The sequence below is a fragment of the Cajanus cajan genome, chromosome 6 (genome assembly GCF_000230855.2).
Source record: "Cajanus cajan strain Asha chromosome 6, NIPB_CcT2T_4, whole genome shotgun sequence".
Lineage (NCBI taxonomy): Eukaryota > Viridiplantae > Streptophyta > Magnoliopsida > Fabales > Fabaceae > Cajanus > Cajanus cajan.
The window spans coordinates 56,504,299-56,523,093 of record NC_138522.1 but is presented as its reverse complement, the minus strand read 5'-3'; the positions used below and the strand labels follow the sequence as shown (position 1 = coordinate 56,523,093).

The window sequence follows — 18,795 nt, the reverse complement described above, 5'->3', positions numbered from 1 at the left end:
GTTCAGTTCTTTCTGCTCATTTTTGGTCGGCACGCCAATTATGTTCATCCAAATAACCCTCCAAGAACAAAAATAAATAAATAAAACATATATGTGGTTGAGTTCAATACCTCATAATTTCTCCTTTTCTCTTCCTTCCATCAATGAAAAACAAACATGACTCGACAATTCACTTCCACCGACCATGCCATTGCCTGCACCAGCAATTTCAAATTCTCCTACGGCACACAAATCTCGGATTATGCCACTTCTCATTATAATTTTCAACTTTGAATTGTCAAATTCCTAATATAAATAAGAAATAACGAATGCGAAAGGGAAGTGTTGCGAATGACTCATACATGGTCCCCTAACCTAAGAGATCAGAATGAAAGAAACCATGCAGGTGCAGTGGTTACTGGTTTCTGTTTTTGTCACTAGTGCAAAAAAAGGTATTTACGTCACCTAATTTACGTTGCAAACCACAAACACCGATGTTATAAAAACGCGGTGGCAGTTTCGTAAATAAGTGGAGACTAATTTATGTCAGACCCCTCGTAGTTCGACGTAAATTAAGTAATTTACGTCGGGCCCCTCTATTCCAACGTAAATTTACGTCGGGCCCCCTAGTCCGACGTAAATTTACGTCGGGCCCACCTTAGTCCGACGTAAATTTACGTTGGACCCCCCCAAGGCCGACGTAAATTTACGTCAGAGCAGCATAATCCGACGTAATAATTTCACTATATTCCCCCAACTTATCATTTTCCATTCCCGCGCTCACCGTTTATACGAAATCCTCTGAATTTCTGAGTCTCCCACATCGTTTATTGCTACATTCAACGTATCCAAGTCTCTAAGTGTCTGCACGTTGGTCGTTTGAGGTTAGTTTGTTGTCCACGTAATTTTTTTGTTTTTTTTTGCTATTTGTTCCTCTGGAACGGCCCGTTCTCCGTGCAGAACGGGTCGTTCTCCATGCAGAACGGGCCGTTCTGCTTAAATTACTGGCTTCGTAAATTGTTGATCTGGAATGGCCCGTTCTGATTTCGGTACGGGCTGTTCCAGATGCATTAAATATTGACTTTTTTAGGATTGACCTTTAGTTTACCATCGTATTAGTAGAAATATTTATGGATTTTATCCGAAATTATTATCGATTTTTTAGGTTTGTAGTTTAGGTTAGAAAAATTATGAATAACTGAGTTAACAGTTAATTTGTGTTAATATATAGATAATGAATCGAAGTTGGATGAATGCAAGTCGCATTAGTCAAGAGTACAGAAATGGAGTTGAAGAGTTCTTACAATTTGCAAGAGAAAATGGGAAACCCATCAAAGGGGCATATTATTGTCCATGTGTTCGATGTTTGAATCAGATACGTCAAGAAGTTGGAGAAATACGTGATCACCTGTTTATATATGATATTGTGAAGAGTTATACAGTATGAACATGGCACGGAGAAATATTAGACATTCCAACAGTGTCAACAACTGAAAATTTTGAAGGGATAAACGATAACTTAGAAGAGATGATACGTGATGTTGGTGAAGAAAAATTTGAAAGAGCACATGTGTATGATACCTTAAAGTCTGATTTTGAGCAACCATTGTACCCAGGATGCAGTATGTTTACAAGATTATCAGCAACTTTAAAATTGTTTAATTTAAAAGCAAGAAATGGCTGGACTGATAAAAGTTTCACAGAATTGTTGGAGTTATTGAAGGAGATGCTTCCAGAAGATAACACGTTACCTAATCGCAACTATGAGGCAAAAAAGATACTATGTCCAATGGGTTTGGAGTATAAGAAGATACATGCGTGCCCTAATGATTGCATATTGTATACAAATGATTTTGCTACACTGAAAGTGTGTCCCACATGTGGATTGTCGTGGTTCAAAAAGAAAACTGATGGAAGTAGTGGTGAGGAAGAAATAGAGGGTCCCCCTGCTAAGGTCTTATGGTATTTGCCAATAATATCTAGGTTTAAAAGATTGTTTGCCATTAAAGAGGATGCAAAAAATCTCACATGGCATGAAAATGGTAGAAAATGTGACAACTTTCTTCGACATCCAGCTGATTCTCCGCAATGGAAGATGATTGATGAAACATTTCCAGAATTTGGTGCAGAGTCAAAAAACTTGAGAATTGGTTTAGCTACAGATGGCATGAATCCTTATGGGAACTTAAGTAGTAAACACAGTTCATGGCTAGTTTTGTTGGTCATTTATAATTTGCCTCCTTGGCTATGCATGAAGAGAAAATATATTATGTTGTCTATGATGATGTCAGGTCCCCGACAACCAGGAAATGACATTGATGTGTATCTTAGTCCATTGATTGATGACTTGAAAATGTTGTGGGACACAGGAGTGGAGGTCTTTGATGCATATCGTGAAGAAAAATTTACCATGCGTGCAATGTTATTTTGCACAATAAATGATTTTCCAGCATATGGTAACTTGAGTGGGTATAGTGTGAAGGGTCATTATGTATGTCCTATATGTGAAGAAAACACAAGTTATACCCAATTGAAACATGGGCAAAAGACTGCGTACACTAGGCATCGTAAGTTTCTTGTTCGTAGTCATCCATAACGTAGATTGAAGAAAACATTTAATGGATGTCAGGAGGGTGAAATTAAATGCCAATTACAAGGGTAACTAAATTTTTTCATTATGTTTTAAAACTGTAATTATATATATTGGCTAACATTTGTTTTTATTTCAATTAATTAGAATCGTGTCTGGAGCTAATATTTTAAGTGGAAGAGCCAGTTCATCAAAGTCATTGCATTTCATATACCCTAAGGTTAGCAAATTAATTCATACAGTCAATAATATTTAAATTTATTGACTTTGGAAATAATAGTTATTTGTTTCTCATTTTAGTGTAATAAGCAACAAGACTCGTTTGAATGTGGCTATTACATCATGTATTTGATGAGAGCCATAGTTTTTGCGGGTATTATTGATTCTTAAGCGCAGGTAATTCATATCAAAATTTATTTAACTATATTTACCTTTAGGATAATTAACATTGCATATTAATGACACTTAAATTAATGTTTCAGGTCTTTCAAGATCCATCTTCATTGCCCGAAGATGAGTTGCTCAAGATAAGAGAACAATGAACAACTTTTTTTCTAAGTTTAGTTAGTTAGATATTATGTTTATAGTTTGATAGTTAGTTAGTTTAGTTAGTTAGATAGCATTGACAAACATATGTTTTATAGCTTTTTTAGGATAATAGGATTTACATTGTCATAATTTATGTTTTTTAAGATTTATATATTATTTTCTTTTTGTCATTCAATTTTGAAATATAATTTGAATTTCTATTCTGGACTGCCTGATTTAGATTTGGTATTTTGGACTATATTTATATGCAGGTGTTGGGTATATCAAAAATTTATAAACGTTTTAAAAAAAAACTGCCACAATTTACGTCGGACATGGCTTTGTCCGACGTAAATTCACCCAAAATTGGTACGAAATGAGAAAAAATAATCTCTCATCTTTTTTAACTTTTGTTGGGATACAAACAAGTTCTACATCAAACAAGTTCTACATCGATAAAATAAAACAAAAAAATAACAACTTATATAATACAAACATACTTCAATGATTGAGAGATTTTTTTGGTAATGACCAAAAGCAAAACCGTGAGAGTTTGAGCCCAAAACGACAATATCTCATTATTATAGAATATGCTTGTGTAATAATCTTATAAAAATAATTTTCATAAAATATCTCCTCAGATAAATACTATAAAATAACTCCATCAATGGTATCTAAGCCGCTTGGTTGGATGCGGTAACAATCCTTATAATCTCTCATAACTCATAACATAACATATAATGTAATATATAAAGACAGATTCCACTGCATGAAAGGTTAGGTCCCTTGTTTGAAGGGAGGATTGTTAAGATACAAACAAGTCCCACATCGATAAAATAAGACAAAAAAAAAAAACAAATTATATAATACAAACATACTTCTATGATTGAGAGGCCTTTTGGATAATGACCAAAAGCAAAATCGTAAGAGCTTATGCCCAAAGCGGACAATATCTCATCATTGTGAAATATGCTTGTATAATAACCTTATAAAAATAACCCTTATAAAATATCCTATTAGACAAATATCATAAAATAACCCCATCAATTTCTTAGAAAATATTTTATAATAAATAATTCTATTTATAAGAAACAACAATAAAGTACAAACTAACATATATATATATATTTATTTATTTACTTCACTCTTTATTTTACATATCGATTCAAATAAGTAATCAGAAGTTTCTATACTTTTTATTTTTCATTTCTACCGTACACATTTAACTTTTTTTTTAACTTTGTTCCCCTTTTATATTCATACATATTTATTTTCTTCATTTTTTTTTAAATTTCATTCCTAATCCATATTGAGCTTTAAACTTACCCCTACTTTTTCGCCTTTTTTCATTTAATAAACTATCTTGGTCATACAAGAAGCTATGAGTATGAATACATTTAGTTATATCCATACAACAAATGGACAGTGAAAGGGTTACCTAATCTGATAATTAGTTTAAGCATGTTATTGGATCGATTATGCAACTAAATGAATACAAGTATAGGCAACGAATTCAATCGATTTAACGTAAGTTTGTAGCGTAACATTTCATAGATAAAGTTTGCAGGTTTAAATATTATTTTTGTGAATGTAAATTAGTTTTTTTTTTTCTTGTAGTCTCTTTAAAAAAATGTTATTTCATTCTTAGCATTTTTTAACATTTTAAAAATAGTGTTTATTTTTCATTTGTTTTTTTTTTTAAATGTTTAACATGATTAATAAAGTGTATGTTTATATTCATCTTATTTCACTTAACTATTGTTATAAAAGGTATATTTTGATACTAGTTTAAAATTATGTTCAATAAAAAATACGTATTTTAATTTAAAAAAGAAGTAAAAGTCTCAGTTGAGTTTAACTTAATCAGTTCTTAAACACACTCATAATTGTATTCTTATATATATATATATATTTTTAGATAAAAATACAAAATAGACATTTTACTTTAAATAAATCAAGTTACAATTAAAATTAAAACATAAAAGAATAAAGTGAAGGGGTCATTTTGAATTATACACATGTGAATGTGAATTTGAGACATTAATTATAAACTTTGTTTTCACCTTATGTGCGAATGTGCGACAAAATGTAGTCCCGACATTGGGGTCTTGCTATTAATGACGAATACTCGTAGGGATAAAGAATTTAAAATGAAATTGAGTATGACGAAATATTCAAATAAAGGAAAGAAATATTTTCAATTTATTAGAACGGAAGATCCGAGTGTGAAGCAGAAAGCAACTTACATGATATCCATTCTCAAACTCTTTCCACTTTCTCAATTATACGAAGCCACAAGTCAAAGAAATAGAAAAATAAAAGTATGATTACATTTTCTTTTCAAAGGTCCTCGGATTCATTGGCTCATGTCCGTAATTCGGGACTATTCTCGTATTTTGTCAAAGATCGAAAAATACCATTCATAGAATTATATTTACGACACGTCGAATCAAACACGAAAGACCATTCCTTAAATAATTTTTATTACTAGAAGATATAAAATTTATTTTAAACGTATGCTTGCGTGTTCACAAAAAAATAAAATAAAATAAAGTATGATCATGTTTTTATATTGTCTTTAGCCCCTACCAATTTTGAAGTGGGAAAATAGCAAATATAATTTTGAGTTAGTTATCTTTGTGAATATTTGAAATATAAAAATGTAATTTAAAGAAATAGAAATTGTTCCTGTATGAGGATACACACTTTACTTGTCCTTGCTGTTGCGGGTCTGATATTGGATCTAGGTCTTCTCGTTCTTTTCTGGGTAGTCCGAAGTGAGGGAGGTGCCCGCAAAGACACTCCAATACTCAGGTAAGTGCTCAGCGTATTAAATGCGGTAGTTGAAAGTTAGTTACGTACCTCATTGGAAGTCTATTTATAGTGATTGTTATTAGGTCGTGATTAGAGAATGAGCTTCAAAAAATTAAGAACTAAATCAGTGTATTAGATAAATTAATCTCTCCTTAATTGTTCTGGTATAACTCCGTAACTTAGTCGACCAAACTGACTACCTCTTATTCAGACTAAACGGATCCATGTGTTCGGTAAGATCGATCGGGTCGGGTGTTCGGCCTTGGTTACCCTCCGGTATAGAAATGATGTTAAAAAATTGTGGGCGTATGGGCCAGTGGATTCCCACCCATCGAATTTGATTGATGAGAGTGATGATTGGGCATAGCTAATTTATTGACTTCAACAGCACCAAAAACCAGCAATCATTCGAATGGAAATATATATTATATAGGGGAAACTTTATATTATATAATCAAACAAGAAAAGGACCAAACCCAATATGAATATACAACACCTCACCCCGTACTCTCATTTTTTCAACGCTATTATTATTATTTATTTTATTTTAAATTTGTATTTACCCCCCCAAGCCATCTGAAAAACCTAAGGAAAGAGACCCTACTTATGGAACTCATATATTTGTTTCTTATTTCATCGTAGTCAAACCAAATCCCTACTCCTACTCCTACTCCTACTATTACCTTTTTTTTCTTCTTTTTGATGAATTAATGAAATACTCCTAGTTGTAGTTGGAGACTAAAGTTATATTTTCTTATATAATGTTATTTTAACAATTCATTTGATGCGTGACTTCTTCTTCTTCTTTTTTTTTTTTTAAATAATTACAAACAAACTTTTTATGGATGAATCACTTTTTTCTTCGAGATGAAATTTATTATGTTTGATTAAATAATAGCAACTTTTATCAATTAATTTACACACTCTTTGATAAAATAAACATGTCTTTATCTGATTTTAAAATGAAAAGTTGTGTAAAGTGAGAAGAGTATTTTTTTTCTTTTAGTTATTATTAAATATACATCCATGTAAAAGAGAAATTCATTTACTTCAATATCAATAAACTTATTTCATTTAATAACTCATTATCTATATTGAATTTCAAAGATGGAATCATTATATTAAAAAAATTTAATGTATAAATGAAGACTATGAATTTTTTTAAAAAATTTAAGAATTATATTATACATTATTTTATTAATTCAAATCAATGGATGAAATACTTTAATGATTATCCGTTAATTTGAATTACTGAAATGAAATATCAAATAATTTTTATTATTTAAAAAAAATCATAAATTTTATTTATGCATCAAGAATTTTTTATTTGACAGTTAAATTGTTAAAATTTAATATAAATAATGAATTATTAACTAAAATAAGTCAACCAAAATTTACTCTTACAATAAGAAAATTTATCCTTTCTCTATTTGTATATATTATAATTTTATTAATAATATTAAATTCACATCTTTAAGGTTATATCTAATGAGGTTTTAAGTATAGTTCTTTAAGAACAAGTTCTTACAAATTTTATCATTAGAATAAGGTGATGTGGATGTTATGTGTAAGAATTATTGTTATATAAGAACTTAAAAAAAATAATAAACAATAAAGTAGTCTTTTTTAAATGTGGAGTCTATTGTTTAAATTACATAAGGTGAATTAAGATCCAAAGTTAAATTCTTCTATCGGGAAAAAAAAAGGAAAATTCTAAATTTTTACTCAACGTTAAAAAATAGTTTTAAGAACTTAAAACTAATTATACCACTCAAGATGCTCTAGTAGTCTTTATTTTTCTTCCTGCGGCTCACTTAAAATAGTTCCAATAAAATTCATGGACCTTTGAAATAAAATATAGGATAAAATGTTTTTAATTGTTCAACAATTTTTAAAATTTGATTTTAGTTTATTAATTTTTATCTGTGCTATATTGGTCTCGTTAATTTAAAAGATACTACTTTGATCCTCAAAATAATTTAGATAATGTTTTAAAAAAATATATAAAAACATCATTTAAATCATTTTAAAAATCAAAAGTCATATATTTTATAATTAAAGAGACTAAAATAATATATATTTTTTAAATTAAAATGAAACTTAAAAAAATTTTAAAGAAAAAAATTTTTACTTTAAAATATATGATTAACTTAATCTGTTTTAGAATAAATAAATAATATGTATGCTTTTACTTAATTTTAAATTATCATATAAGACAAACTTATTAATTTTTATAACAATTATTTCAATAATCATATAAGGATTTGTACATTTTTTAATCATAAATTATTATATATGCTATTTTTTATTTATTTATTTGATAAAGAGGTAAAATTTGTTTATCTAGAAAGTCAACTCCTATAATAAGAAAGTAGTACATATTATCATGGTTTTACACCTAAAGTAAAGATCAAACATCTAAAAGAATAAAGTGATATCTCTAGTAATCACATCATATTTAACACATAAATCAAATAGTTATAAAAATAAAATAATATTTTTAGTCATAATTTTATACTTAATGTAAGAATTGAACTTCAATTTTTTCTAAGTAACACAAGTGTTATATGAACTAACAACTCTATATATAATAATAATTAGAATAAATAAATTTATTAACTTGTATATTAAGAATTAAAGAATGTACCATAAATAAATTTTACATAATTAATTAATTAAAAATTATATGTGATAAATAATAATTAAATGATGGTATAAACTTGTTTTATTAGTTGAGTAAATTATCATTAAATAATTATAAAAAGAAAATACATGCCGGTACAGAATTGGAAAATAATAAAAAAAAGAAATAATTATGGTTGCCTGTTGAACTAATAAAATGAATGATTCGAGTATTTGATGCGGAGCCATTAATATAGTGGACAGTGCAGACTGATCTTAGGTTAACGAAACGAAAGTAAAAGACTAAAATTCAAGGCAAAAACAGGAAATATAATTTTTGCATCTAATCTTAAATTGGATAGGAAAACAAAAGAAACCCCACACTCTCCCATCCTTCTCTGGTTAGTCAAACACACACTCCAATTTCACACCAATTCATCTTCATGATTCAATTCGAGCACGCTTTCCTCCATGTTCATTTGTCAGATTCCGCGCAGAAGAAGGAAAAAAACTCCCCCTTCTAGAATGCCTCTCTCTATTCCCTTCTGATGCACCGTGTTTGCCTCTCTTAGATCTGTTTGTGGCTGTGCTCGCTCCACCGCCTCAGCCACTGCCCACGAGGTTAGATCGCAACATTTCTCCGCCAAAACCGCCTTCCCTTTGCCGCTGTTTGAATTTTTTACTCACACCCACTTTGCAAGACGCTCTTTTTATGTCACTTTTGCTCCAAACGGAAAATGGGTCGCATCGCTTTCAGCCTCCGAGTTTGACGATGACGGTGCATGGTGGTGACTTGTGTAGCCATGGGGTTGTTAATAATTAGGGGTATGTTAGGTTTTCGACTGGTTTGTATTTGTATCTGGTAATGGTGCTTGGGTTCGGAAGCCTTGTGTTGGCATCTCTGTGTCAGGGGTGTTTGCATTTGTTGCAATAATGGGCAACGGCACTTCTCGTGTTGTTGGCTGTTTGGTGCCGTTTAATGTCAAAAGTGGGGTTGATTTGGAGTTTCTAGAGCCTTTAGATGAAGGGTTAGGCCACTCTTTCTGCTATGTGAGGCCATCTATTTTTGAATCTCCTGCCATTACCCCATCAAACTCTGAGAGGTTTACTGTTGATTCTAGCACCCTTGATTCCGAGACATTGAGTGGGTCGTTTAGGCATGAGAGCATTGAAGAGAGGCCTGGTAAGAATGTTCCGGAAACCACGTTCAAAACGATATCAGGGGCTTCGGTTAGTGCCAATGTTTCCACTGCCAGGACTGGTAACCAGAATGCACTGCTTGCTAGTGATGTCTTGGAGCCTGCTGCATCATTTGAGGGAACCTCTTCGTTTGCTGCAATCCCTTTGCAGCCTGTTCCCCGTGGTTCTGGACCGCTGAATGGTTTCATGTCGGGACCTCTGGAGAGATTTTCCTCCGGTCCTTTGGATAAGGGTGGTGGTTTCATGTCTGGGCCAATTGAGAAGGGAGTTATGTCAGGTCCTCTTGATGCCACTGACAAGTCCAACTTTTCAGCGCCGCTTGCACGCAGCCGCCGAAGGCCGCACCTCCAACGCCTCATGAGAAGTGTCAGTGGTCCTATGAGAAACACTTTTTCTCGGACTTTTTCGAAGCACTCCGTGGGTGGCAGTTGGGTGCAGCGGCTATTCCTCCATCCAGTGTCTCAACTGGCTTGGAATGCCAAAGAGGTGAAGTTTCGATCTGAAGTTTCTAGAAACTGTGCTGAAGTTGGATCGTCCGAATTGGAGTATACACATACACAAAATTTGCAGTGGGCTCATGGTAAGGCTGGTGAAGATAGGGTCCATGTTGTGCTTTCTGAAGAACAAGGGTGGTTGTTTATCGGCATATATGATGGTTTCAGTGGACCAGATGCACCTGATTTTCTGATGAGTCATCTTTATAAGTTTATAGACAAGGAATTAGAAGGGTTGCTCTGGGATTATGAGGATAATTCTGTTGATCCACCTAAATCTGATGTCCTTAAAAATGGAAATGATGTAATTGCTCTAGAATGTGGTAGGGAGGAAATGTCAGATGCTCTTACCATTTCTAATGAAGAAAGTTCTTGCTGTTTAGAAACTTCTTGTCCAGTAATGGTCAAGGATCAATCATCTAATAGTGAGATAGTGGAAGTAAATGTTGAACAGAAAAATTGTGGAAGTCCCAGTATTGTTCATACTGTTCCTGCATCTGTTCCAATTGGACAATTGAGTGGTCAAGGCAGAAGGAGTGTGCGACTTTATGAGCTACTTCAGATGGAATCTTGGAATGAACAGGTGACCGAACAAGGCAAGGACTCTGTAGTTTCTGGGGAAATAACACAAGGGAAGCAGATGAGATTCTGGTCACCTGATGGTAAAGAGGATAGATCTAGACATCAGGATGAAGGTCCCACTACTTCAGGGGAAAATGGAGGTTCTGGGTTTAATTCGACCAACCAGGAGCCAATAGCTCCTCTTTCTGTTTCAGGACAAAGGCAGAATACAAGAAAGTCATTTATTGCTACAAAAATCAGAAAAATGTACAGGAAGCAGAAGTCCTTACGAAAGAAACTTTTTCCCTGGAGTTATGACTGGCATAGGGAGGAAACTTGTGTTGACAAGAAATTAGTGGAATCCTCAGGACCCATTAGAATATGCAAATCTGGAGTAGATCATAATGCAGTTTTAAGAGCAATGTCTCAGGCTCTTGAAAGAACAGAAGAGGCATACATGAAAATGGTGGAGAATAATCTGGACAAAAATCCAGAGCTTGCCTTAATGGGATCATGTGTTTTAGTGATGTTGATGAAGGATCAAGATGTTTATGTTATGAACCTTGGAGATAGTCGTGTAATTTTGGCTCAAGAACGGCCAAATGATCGTCATCCTAATCCATGTCTCATCAAAGATGACATGAGGCATAGGAACCGATCTAGAGAGTCATTAGTGGGCATGGAGTTGGATAGAATTTCAGAGGAGTCCCCAGTGCACACAATAAATAAGCATGTTCACAAGATAAACAAAAACAGAGAGATAAGCATGTGCAGATTGAAAATGAGGGCTGTTCAGCTTTCCACAGATCACAGCACAAGTATCGAAGAGGTGTGTTTCCTCCTTTTTTGTGGATTGATGATCTATAAATTAATAAATTATTGTCAAATTTTCTAGTTCTAAAGTGTGATCACCCAGGCTTACATAGATTGTGAATTGTGTTCTACTTCTTGGTTCTTGCATGTATATGTTGATTTATCTTGACTCTGCATGTGTTTTTAACTATTCTTCGTTTTTACATACATGGGAGTGCTCAAATCTGAACTTTTTGCCCATTTAAGTTCACAGCTTCACGCATCTTAAATATTGATTAGTACATTTACCAAGATAGCAAAAAAATGTTTATTTACACAATTTTCTGAGTGCATTGGCCAGTACAATGGACAATAATGTGTCATTTTGGTATAAATGGAATACAATTTATATGAGAAACCCATTTATGAATAATCATTTGCTGAGAAGGTGTTTTTTTTTTTTATTTATTCACTGGCTTCTAATAAAATATGAATTAAAATATAGTTCCTAAATGGAGAAACAATGTTTCGGTGTAGTTGTCTCAATCAGATCAGGTCTGGTCAGATTTGTTGGCAACTTTATTTGAGGATTTTTCTAATTTTCAACTGAGTTATATTATCTAACAAAAAATTCAGTTGAATAGCTTCAGTTTTTCTATATTATCTATAAAATTCTAAGTACTTTATTTACAATTAATTTTTTTTAAAATCTCATTTGCCCTTATTTCATATTTCATCAGTATAAGATCTGGACTTAGCATATTTTCACCTATTTCCTTTTGTAGGCAACCTCTGCCTATTTTTACATCTAGTATTTTCATATACAAAATGCGTTGTTGTCAAGGTCCAGAGAGATTTTCTTATTTTTAGATCAGATATTTCTCTTTTGAAATTCAAGAGAAAAACTCAAGAGATCAGTAATTTGGGGGAAAAAAATTGGGTAACACCATATACAAACGTATTGAAATATTTATCTCTATTGGAAAGAAAGCTGAGTGTATTTGTTAAAATAGTTTTACACAATATTTTCCAATTTTGCTCGCAGGAAGTTTTTAGAATAAGAGAAGAACACCCTGATGATAATCAGGCCATATTTAATGATCGAGTGAAAGGACAATTAAAAGTTACCAGAGCATTTGGTGCTGGATTCCTGAAGAGGGTCAGTTGATCTTCTGACTTTGGCTATCTGAATTTTAGTTTGCTCCAGTCCTTTAGTCCATAGTTGATAGGTGGGATTCTATTTGTGTTAATACTTTTTCTTTTCTTCTTTTTCATAACATGGAAAAAAGGTATATAAAATATAATAAGCTGTGAATGTGACAGTTTCTTCATTACTATTTCAGATTTGAGCCTAAAATACATATTTTCAAATTCACCCGGTCTTCGTTTATGTGTATGTGTGTATATCCTTGAAAGAAAACTTATAAACATTTGGCTTGCAAGAACGAGTATCTACTATCAATGCATTAAGAGGGTTCCTGTTAGTTATCTATCCCATCACACCCTCTGATTTTCTTTCATTTAATTATCAAAACGCCAACCCAAAAAATGCGGGTGACTGGGTGGATAAACAGATGATGCAGTCAACGGTGACTTAGTTATATTTTGACTTGTCAGGTCTAATCTACTTTAAAGGGGAGATAAAACATGTTAGAGAAAAAAACATATTCTTGGAACCTTACATTTTAAACTTTCAGTAATTTGTTCACAGTTTTCAGTGATAGATTGGTCCCTTAAGCATAAAAAGAAAGTAGCATGTTGAATTTAGTTATAAACTTATATTGTACATTGTGCTATTCATTCATTTACTTTATGCATGTTGTGTATGACTGAATTTGAATTATTCTCCTGTATTAGTGTGATCATGCCACGGTTTATAAAGCTAGTAATTTTACTTCCAAATTGTGGCAAGATCAGCAGTTGGGTCTTCTCTATAGCATGATATTAGGGTTGCAAAGTTTAATTGTATTTGATACTATGAAGTTGAAAATGCTAGCCACACACTCTCTATTACACTCTTTTAAACACTTTTTTTCTTTAGTTGGAATTTATTGAAATTTGAAAAACACAATTTGTGGGCTCCACACCTTATTTAATGACTCTTTTCTAATTTTTTAGTTTTCAATAAATTCTAACCAATAAGAGTGAGTGTTTTAAGAGGAGTGTGTTAGAGAATGTGTTGCTAACACTCCTCTATTAAGTTTGTGATCAATGAGATGATGATTATTCACATGAACAAAAAATGTATAACTGCATTTTGGCTAATATACGTTTATACGTGAAAAAACTCAATATTCATCATTGTTGAAAAGTTTACACCAAATGCTCTGTAAACACCTACCACGTCTCACATATCAATGACTTTTGATTTAATGAGTGAAGTGTATATTTCCAACCACATCTTTCAATAAAGTTTTTACAATTTCAGTCCATTTACTCTGCTTTTGATTTATATTCTTGTAATTTACATTGCCAGTCATTGTTTTAATTTGTTTCTCTTCTCATGTTACTTTCTCTTTAAGTTTCAATTTACATTTCAAGCAACCTTACATTTCTTTTCGATTCAAGTTTCCTGCACATTTATATTTCAAGCACATTACTTTGACATGCACTCTTTCTTTTTCTTCTTTCTTTTCTTCTCTTCTTACCCAAACTCTCTTTTAAATTCAAGTTCTTTAAATTCCATTGCACATTTAACAATTGTTAATTTAAATCGCTTTCCTTCAGATTTTGACGCATTTAATCTTTGCTTCTTCCACTTTTCCTTAATTGTATGCATCTACTTTTTAACTTTCCAAGTTGACATGCTTCATTTTCATTTTCATTTGAATCTTGATTGGTCTTCAAGATATTTTTGAATATTGCATGTTATTTTCCTTAACTTTGCGTGTCTGTCAGATGCCTTTGTCCATTTGATGAATTTGAGTCATTCAACTGGAAGATAAACGTTGCTGGAATAAAAAATTTGTTCCCATGAGTTCAAATCCATTCCATTCTCTGCTACTAATCCAAACATGGCTCAAGTGAAATTTGATTTTAAGTCCTCAATACCATATCATTTAGAAATTTGAACCAAACAGTAAATAATACATTATGACTTTGAGTTGAATTTCTAATCCGAACAACACAAATTGAAAGAAATTTCATTGTCAACAATTAAAAATAAAATTTTGGTTGGGACTAATAATAATCGGCTGTAAAAGGTTTAGAAGCATACGTGCTATTGTTATTTGTTACTGAACTAACTTTCCTCCTTTCTCTTTTTTCTAGCAATACTTGGCATGTATCACTAATGACCATTCATCAATGAAAAAAATATCTGAAGTCTAACAATGACTGAATTATATAACATATGCAGAAGAATAGAAGTTAATTAATGGAAGTAGTCTATCTTTGGCATGCTGCTGCTTTTTTTGTTTAGGGATACTCTAAGAAATTCATAATATTCCAGACTAGCTTCATCAAAATCTATTTCAGATTTTTACGTTAAAATGGATGATAATTTTCCACTGCTATCTCATCTCCTTCAATCTAATGCCATAATAATCAAAGGCCTTGAACCCTTGTTAAATGTACATGTCGATAGGTAGTTAGTTTTGAGGAGCATCTTTCCTGTTTTACTAATTTTTTATGATGACAATAATCAATAATACCTCTTTCCCCCCACATTGTAATGTTTCAAACCTTTTCTAACTTAAATTGTATGATTTAGCCATCTTTTAATGAACCGCTTCTGAAGATGTTTCGAGTTGATTATGTGGGCAATGCTCCTTATCTAAGTTGCACATCTTCTGTTCTTCATCATCGACTTTCCTCAAGTGATCGGTTCCTGGTGCTCTCCTCTGATGGGCTTTACCAATATTTCAGCAATGAAGAGGTAGTTGCCCATGTCACGTGGTTCATGGAAAATGTTCCCGAAGGTGATCCTGCTCAATACCTTATTGCAGAGCTTCTCTTCCGTGCGGCTAAAAAGAATGGTCAGTTTCACCTTCCTAGTCCCTTTCATATTATTATGCCATTTGATGATAAAGTTAGATGGAAAATGCTTGCCATTTTGTGAAAAGGGAAAAACTAAAAAGGAAATGCAAGGTGTGAGTTTGTTGACTAGCTTGGGGGAGATAGGTCCTGATTTAATTAACTTCTCCAATAAAATGAATTGAGATTTTGTGATATATTAAATCAACCTACGTGTACTTAACTTTCAAGTTATTATCTATCTTTAAAAGAATCACTAGGGTGACTAGTGAGGAAGATGGGATAATATGTACAATGTTTGAAGTTTGAACTTTGTTGTTGTCATTGTAATATTTTTATGGCTAAAATAAATAACTCCTTAAAAGCTAAGATACAGTTACATGTCACGAACCAAATGATTCGCCTCATATTTCCAAGCAACTTGGTTCTCATTCAAGTTTCTAAGTAAACACTCCAACCCCTGGCATCTTTTTTAATGGAGTTCTTTTATTTTTTTTTATTACTTTGGTAGCCGTGTAATGTTGATGGTAGACAATAGATTTGAATTGTTACTCACTTGCTCTATCATATTCCTTTACAAAGAGAAAGGGGCCATTGTGGGATAGATGATGTTTGGTGTTTCTAATTCCTTTGCTTCCTGCCATTATTAGTTATGATAGTTTAATCCACATGGATATAAGTTGCGTTTGTTTTGTTTCTGCAGGAATGGATTTTCATGAATTGCTAGATATTCCTCACGGAGATCGGCGTAAATATCATGATGATGTTTCTGTTATGGTGGTTTCGTTGGAGGGAAGGATTTGGAGATCATCGGGATAATTTATTTATTTCAAATGACTCTTTAATTTTTGCCTAGCTGTCTTCAAATTTGCATGTTGCCTTCATAATGTAACAATTTTGGCCTACAAGTAAAATGATTTTAGAAATCAAAATTAGGCTCTCAAATATTTTGAAATGGAAGTTCTTTTTTTTCTTCCTATGTTGTCCTTTTACCGAAGGAGTGTTTTTTACTTTATTTTTGAAAAATTAATTAAAACGTGATAACTAAATAAAAAAATAATTCAAATCTTCAAGTCTAATAATTCAGCGGTTTGAATATTTATAAGATGGAAAATACTGCCATTTCCTCTGAATAACTTTTATAACTTTGGCAGGTTGTTTTTTTGTCGTTTTATTCCAAATTAATTTGTCAACTGTAAGATATGGACAACTTTGAAGTTGACTCTGGATTGGACAGCAATCATCTGTCGTTGCTGAACGAAACTGTTGACTGTTGTCCAGGGGATGGTGATTGGTTGTGTCTGGATATGTATTTTTAAAATGATTTTGAATTAATGTTTGATCTTATAAAATTAATTTCAAGTAAATGTGAGTTTTGTAGTAATAATGTGATTTATGTCCAGATATTTTGATATGTAATGTTTTGAAACTTGTAATAAAAAATAATTTTGATATATAATTTTTAACATGACTCGAGTCTTATATAACTAAAAATATATATGAAATAAATAATATAACTCAATTTAAATTGATGTAAAGGTTACTTTTAATAACTTAAATGGACTTGAGTCTAATTAACACTACTAAGCAGAATAATCTACAGAAAAATTGTTTGACTGTAAACCCTGTATGCTTGATGGTGAATTGGACACGTAAAAGTTGACAGCAACAACTGAATCTTCTTCTCAACTTGTTGAAGGTTGTTGAGATTTGGTACCACCCAGAATTCGTAGTTCAATTTCTTTCTTTTTACTTTACGTCTTTACCCAACCAAGAAAAGGGAAAGAAACCCTTAATACAGGATTTTGCTGGTCTTTTTTAAAACTAAATAAATAAATTTTGGTCAGGTCTTTTTAGATTTACGATTCACGAATGTGTTTGGTCAGTCTTCACTGATTTAAAATAAATGGTATGTTTGTTTTGCTTTGCAATTAAGTTGAAAGGCTTTGATTAACGAATGCTTAACCCTCACACCATTTGCTCGTAACCTCCTCCTCCTACGTACAAAATTGCATTTATATATAAAGATATGAAGCAACTAGCCTTTTGTCACCACCACCCAACTCAACATTACTCCTCCAAATTGGATCCTCTCTTCCCTTTCCTCAATTAGCCACATATCAAACTTACTTCATCTTTAAACGCGTTATCCTTACAACCATGTCGCCTACAAACATCTTTGCAATTTTGGCAATCATGATGAGCAGTGTCGTCTCCATTGCCTTAGCTTCTGATCCCGACGCACTTCAAGACCTTTGTGTAGCTTTTCCCTCCTCGGGTATACCAAATATTTGACATCGTATCTCTCATACTTTCTAATACTATTAATTAAAACTAAAATTTGCAATTTTCAATCAATTTCAACGTGTGTTAAACAAAGTATATGTATATAGTAAAGAGTTATATATGGATAGCCCTAGCAAGTTATTACGCGCATGCAGGTGTGAAGGTGAATGGATATGCATGCAAGGAGGAGGCAAATGTAACAGCAGATGATTTTTTCTATGGTGGGCTACCCAACCCTGGAGTTATCAACGATACAATGGGATCAGTAGTGACTGCAGCCAACGTGGAAAAGATTCCCGGGCTTAACACATTGGGCCTGTCTCTTTCAAGGATAGACTTGAAAGCTGGTGGGCTAAACCCACCTCACACACATCCACGTGCAACTGAGATTGTGTTCGTGTTAGAAGGAGAAGTTGACGTGGGTTTTGTGAGCACAGGCAACAAACTCATCTCGAAAACCTTGAAGGAAGGTGAGATATTTGTGTTCCCAAAAGGTTTGGTGCACTTTCAGAAGAACAAGGGGGAAAATCCTGCTGCTGTTATTTCTGCGTTTGATAGCCAACTCCCTGGCACCTTCTCTGTTGCTGCGGTTTTGTTTAGTTCCACACCAACTGTTCCTGATGATGTGCTTGTTAGGAAGTTAGTTGAAAAGAAGAGCTAAATTAGATTTTTGCCAATTTAGCTCTATAGATTGTAATGTGTATAAATACACTTCATTGTGATAATAAATCAGATTTTCTCATTTTTCAGCAATTACTTTCCAACAACTGGTATCAAGAGCAAGGTTCGATCATTGAGGACCGGGATTGTAATTGAATGTGGTGATCAATTTGCAAGATCTTCAAGATTCCACGAGGTGTTCATCATTCTTCTCATTGGTCCGAAATTCTGATTAAAGTTGGTGAAAATGGAAACTAATGGTAATGGATTTGGGGGAAATCTTCTTGGTAATCT

General features: G+C 32.7%; 2 protein-coding genes across 5 annotated transcripts; both read left to right on the top strand.

Annotated features, from left to right (window-relative positions):
• Positions 1 to 8,816: 8,816 nt before the first annotated feature.
• POL (Protein phosphatase 2C family protein) lies at positions 8,817 to 16,534 on the top strand. Of its 4 annotated transcripts, XM_020355713.3 has the most exons (4): positions 8,819 to 11,617; positions 12,626 to 12,739; positions 15,293 to 15,557; positions 16,259 to 16,534. In XM_020355713.3, exons 1-4 carry the CDS (start codon positions 9,467 to 9,469, stop codon positions 16,372 to 16,374), a joined length of 2,646 nt encoding a protein of 881 aa, XP_020211302.1. In that variant the 5' UTR covers positions 8,819 to 9,466; the 3' UTR covers positions 16,375 to 16,534. The 4 variants fall into 4 exon arrangements, 3 of the variants coding, with proteins under 3 accessions (XP_029126955.1, XP_082933852.1, XP_020211302.1); XR_002239637.3 differs by lacking the exon at positions 16,259 to 16,534 and having other exon boundaries at positions 8,817 to 11,617; positions 12,626 to 12,809; positions 15,293 to 15,431; XM_029271122.2 differs by lacking the exon at positions 12,626 to 12,739 and having other exon boundaries at positions 8,817 to 11,617.
• A 134-nt stretch (positions 16,535 to 16,668) lies between these two features.
• Positions 16,669 to 18,599, top strand: LOC114915859 (germin-like protein subfamily 2 member 2). The gene is made up of 2 exons (XM_029271196.2): positions 16,669 to 17,833; positions 17,997 to 18,599. Exons 1-2 carry the CDS (start codon positions 17,716 to 17,718, stop codon positions 18,500 to 18,502), a joined length of 624 nt encoding a protein of 207 aa, XP_029127029.1. The 5' UTR covers positions 16,669 to 17,715; the 3' UTR covers positions 18,503 to 18,599.
• Positions 18,600 to 18,795: the final 196 nt, after the last annotated feature.